General features: G+C 44.4%; 1 protein-coding gene across 1 annotated transcript in view; it reads left to right on the top strand.

Annotated features, from left to right (window-relative positions):
* Positions 1-500: 500 nt before the first annotated feature.
* The window catches only part of Rab39a (RAB39A, member RAS oncogene family), a 27923-nt gene continuing 23801 nt past the window's right edge, over positions 501-4622 (top strand). The window contains exon 1 of the mRNA XM_021207748.1: positions 501-844. Within this exon, the coding sequence (XP_021063407.1) occupies positions 618-844 (227 nt within the window). The 5' untranslated portion in view covers positions 501-617. The remainder of the gene's footprint in view (positions 845-4622) is intronic.

Raw genomic sequence — 4622 nt, 5'->3', positions numbered from 1 at the left:
TTAGCCTGAAGAGAGCCTTCGAAGACGCGTGAGAGAAAATGACTCTCACTTCCCATTGGCTGACCTTTCTCAAGTTTAGCCCTTGAGTACATTTTCATTGGTTGCTATTGCCGTCACATCCTTTCGCCACACCCATTCCTTGTCCACTTCCAGCAAGATCTAAACTAGAATACGCTAAGGTCGTCTAGAGTTCTGCTACTTCCCTATCCTCTCCGCGGATGCTCTCGCCGCGCCCCTCTAGTTAGAGGCCCCGCCCCCGTACGACCAATGACCCGCCTCTAAAACGTCAGTTCCCTCCCCTTACAGCTGGGGCCGGGGGCCCCAGCCCGAGGCAGCTGCTCCGCAGGTTAGGTTCCCGCCCCCAACTCATGATCACACCCCTACCTGCGGTCCCTCCCTAACTCGTGGCCCCTCCCTCACTCTCAAGCCCCGCCCCAAGCAGAACAAGTACACGCCCCCTGCCCGCGGCCCCGCCCCTCCCTCCCCAGAGGGCGGCTACCAGGCGGCGGCCGCAGCCGCAGGAAGATGCTGGAAGCGGGCGGGCGCGCGCCGCGTAGGTGCTGAAGGGACAGTTCCTTCGGCAGAACTTGCTCCTGAGCGCACGGGGCACGTAAGAGATGGAGACTATTTGGATCTATCAGTTCCGCCTTATTGTGATCGGAGACTCCACCGTGGGCAAGTCGTGCCTTCTGCACCGCTTCACCCAGGGCCGCTTCCCAGGGCTGCACTCCCCCGCCTGCGACCCCACAGTCGGCGTGGACTTCTTCTCGCGCCTGCTGGAGATTGAGCCGGGCAAGAGGATCAAGCTGCAGCTCTGGGACACGGCGGGGCAGGAGCGCTTCAGGTAGGGAGGCACCCCGCCACAGGCTCTCGAAAGTGCTAGCGCTCGGTGCTCGCTTCCCCTTCGCCCCTCCCCTTCCAGGGGCGACTTCCTCCTCCGCAGTTTCTTCTTTCTTTAGTGCGGATTTCCTGCGCCCCTTTTCTGTCTCCTTTCCTGTCTGAACCAGGGTCGCCGGTCTTTCCCAGCTCTGTCTGCTCCTCTTGGCGTTTGGGTCCTTTTGGCTCCACCGCTGCCTTCTTCCCAAACTCGACTTCGCTCGCTGTGCACACACACCCTGACTCAACCACCCTCCTCCTAGCACCTCCTCCCAGTTTTGACCAAGCCTCTTTCAGGCCCGGGAAATATGCCAAGTGGGGTTCTCAGATCTGTGAAAAATCTTTAGTTCTCAGCAAGCAGCTTTCCAGCCGGGGTTCCAGCCCTCGGAACGGTTCACAGAGAGATGCATGCGGTAATGGTTTAAACATCTGAAAGCACAGATGGTCATCAGAAAATTCTGGGCCATGACCCTCGGGAGTAGGTCTTGGAAAACAACTAAATGCAACATCGGAGTCACTGACACAACTAAGGGTGTGTGTTTGCGTTTATAGGGTGAAGTTTCCTTTAAAAGTTCGTCACCTTTGACGCTTTGGTGTGAAAAAGATAATACTGAGGGTTGTCTGCAACCTTTCCTTTATTTCACTGATGGATTCGTAACGTTCTAGTGTGTGACATCAGAAGAAAGTCCTTTTCTAAACGGAGAGTCAGTCTCAAGTAGATAGTCTCTTCTGGTTGTTCACTGGGGAACCTGAAAGATTGTATAAAGTCGACTGGCCTTATAGGAAAAAAAGTAAATGAAACCGAATTCCTTGGACAGTTGAGATTAAATCACATTTAAAGCTTATTTCCAGTTTTTGAGATCGAAGAGTAGTTTGTTTTAGAGCAAAGTAAGAAAGCTGATAACGCAGGGAATTGTTTCTTAAAAATCACATGATCGGGACTAGTGCGGTGGCTCAGTGGGTAAGAGCACTGACTGCTCTTCCAGAGGTCCTGAGTTCAAATCCTAGCAACCTCATGGTGGCTCACAACCATCCGTAATGAGATCTGATGCCCTCTTCTGGTGTGTCTAAAGACAGCTACAGTGTACTTACATATAATAAAAAAATAAATAAATCTTGCCGGGCGGTGGTGGCACATGCCTTTAATCCTAGCACTTGGGAGGCAGAGACAGGCGGATTTCTGAGTTCGAGGCCAAGTGAGTTCCAGGACAGCCAGGACTACACAGAGAAACCCTGTCTCGAAAAACAAAACAAAACAAAATAATAAATAAATATCTTTTTAAATCACATGATCAATTGCAACTCATGTAGGCAAGCATTTTTATATCTCTCAACAAGTACTTTTGCTTGTGAAATGAAAAACTCCATTAAGGAACTTTCACAGATATGGCTTGCCCTCATTCATCCAGAATCCATTCCAAGAGAGTTCAACCTACATGTGTAAAATGTTCAACATTCAAAAGTTTGGGTTCTAGTCAGATTCTGATAGGACAAGCCTTTAATCCCATCACTCCGTAGGCAGAGACAGGCAGTTCGCTGTGGTCTCAAAAAGAAAAGTGGTTTTGCTTGTTTGTTTTTTATTTCTGTTCCTGGGTCTGACACTGATTCCATCGATACACATCAATAACAGGGGAACCACCTTTCTTGCTTGTATACTAGTTTTCTTTTGTGATGTGAAGAAGTGGTAAGGCCAGCTTTCAGAGAGGTGCTAAAGGTCACGGACTGTTTAGAATTACAAGAAGACATTGTCCTTTTCCTTCAGCCTCCTTTGATTGAAACAGTTTTGTTTTGTTTTTTTAAACTTGTGCTTCATCTGTAAGATGAAGACATTTTTATGATTTCTAAGATTTCTTCCGGTTCAACCACTGGTGAAATCTGTTACAGATTCTTCCATTTGTGATCTTAATCAGAGTTGAACTTGGAGATGTTTCAAGGTCCGGAGGGGGGAAAAGCATTTACTAAGAGTGTTTGCTTTACCCTTTAAAGATAGTAAAATCTTCCTGTCTATTTACTTAAAAGTAATTCCTCACCCTATCGACAGGAAGGTAAAGGATAATTAATTTGTTAGAATGTAAACCTTTGCTAATTGAGGGTTTTGTAATGCCTTTGAGAAGAATCTAAATAGCAATTCATTTTATTTATACATTATTAAAACCACCCATTAATGCAAGGACAGTTAGAGAACATTTATGATGAGTCATACTTTGTTTTGTTTGGCTGTTTACCAATGATATATTCATAAATACATATCTCAGTAGCTACCTACAGTAGTTGCCTTTCTAGCATTTAGCAGAACATCTCACCATAAAACGGCATTCAGAACAACTGCTGTTAAGTCATCCCATAGCTTCTAGAAAACGCAGACACGTGATTTGAATCATGGATCTCCTTCAAGGGTACTTGAGGATATATGTCTGTCATCACAGTCATAACCTGAGGAATTTGTGGGAAGTATTATTTTAGGTTTACTGGTGATTAGACATAAAGAAAAAAGGAACTTACCTTAGGGAGCTCACAAGGTTGTTTGAAATAGATTACAGAACAATGAAGTGATCACCAGATAATTGTCACCATTAGTTTTACTTTATAGTATTTAAATTAGCATTCTGGTGGGTTTTACCTACCAGCATAACAAAGAAGGAACAAGATCAGCTGGGCACTGTGATACTGCCTAACATTCAGAGGTTGAAGTAGGAAGTTCCTAAGTTCAAGGCCAGCCGGGCTACACAACAAGACTTGTCTCAAAAGAGAACATTACTGGGCATGGTGATACAATCCTTTAGTCCCAGCATTTTGGAAGCAGAGGCAAACAAGTTTCTGACTTACAGAGGCAAACAAGTTTCTGACATACAGGCCAGTCTTGTCTACACAGAGAGTTTCAGGCCAACCAAATGCTACATAGTGAGAGTCTTTCTAAGAAAAATAGAAGAATAAAATCAGGGTATTGGTTTGATTTGATTTCATACTTAGGTTTCCATGAAGAACCCTAGTTCAATTAAAAAAGGGAGGGGGCTGCTCTATGTCTAGGAAGTGGAAAAGGGAAGTTTAGAATTATGAATGTTACAGGGGAATTAGCCATCACTACTTTTTATAATTTTTAATATATTGGGGAAAGTTGATCAGTTAAAGAAAAAAAACATGTTTAATGCAGTATTTGATTGTTTTGTTATTTGTTATTTTGTTTGTTTATTGTTATTGTTTTTATTCTCTTCCCCCACCCCAGCCCCCTTTGTAGCTCTAGGAACTCACTATAGAGCAGGCTGGCCTTGAACTCAGACAGCCAGCTGCCTTTGCTTCCCAGGGCTTGCATCAAAGGTGTGCACCATCATACCAAGGCAATACAGTGTTAATAAGTATACAGAGAGTGCTAAAATATGGAAAAGTATTAAGTAAAATAATACAAATTTTGATTTTGTTTCCATAAAATACATTTATGTAATATAAAGTACTAATGTTTATCCTTCGTGTGTTGACACTACTAGTCTCAACCAAATTCACCAGTGTAATTGGTAAGAGGTGTTGGAACTCAAAATGTAGGGGTCTATAGAGTAAAATTATTGGGTCATTGGCTATACCATCCTTGGGAGGGATCAAGTCATTTCTCATGGAAGGGTCTGCAAGATGGCTCCATGGATAAAGATACAAACCTGATAACCTATGTTTGGTTCATGGGCCCCACATGGTATAAAGAGAACATTGGCTCTTGTTACAAGTTGTCCTCTGACCTCAATGTGGATAATGAGTTA

Source organism: Mus pahari, chromosome 10, assembly GCF_900095145.1.
Source record: "Mus pahari chromosome 10, PAHARI_EIJ_v1.1, whole genome shotgun sequence".
Taxonomy (NCBI): Eukaryota; Metazoa; Chordata; class Mammalia; order Rodentia; family Muridae; genus Mus; species Mus pahari.
This window is presented reverse-complemented; position numbering and strand designations above follow the sequence as displayed.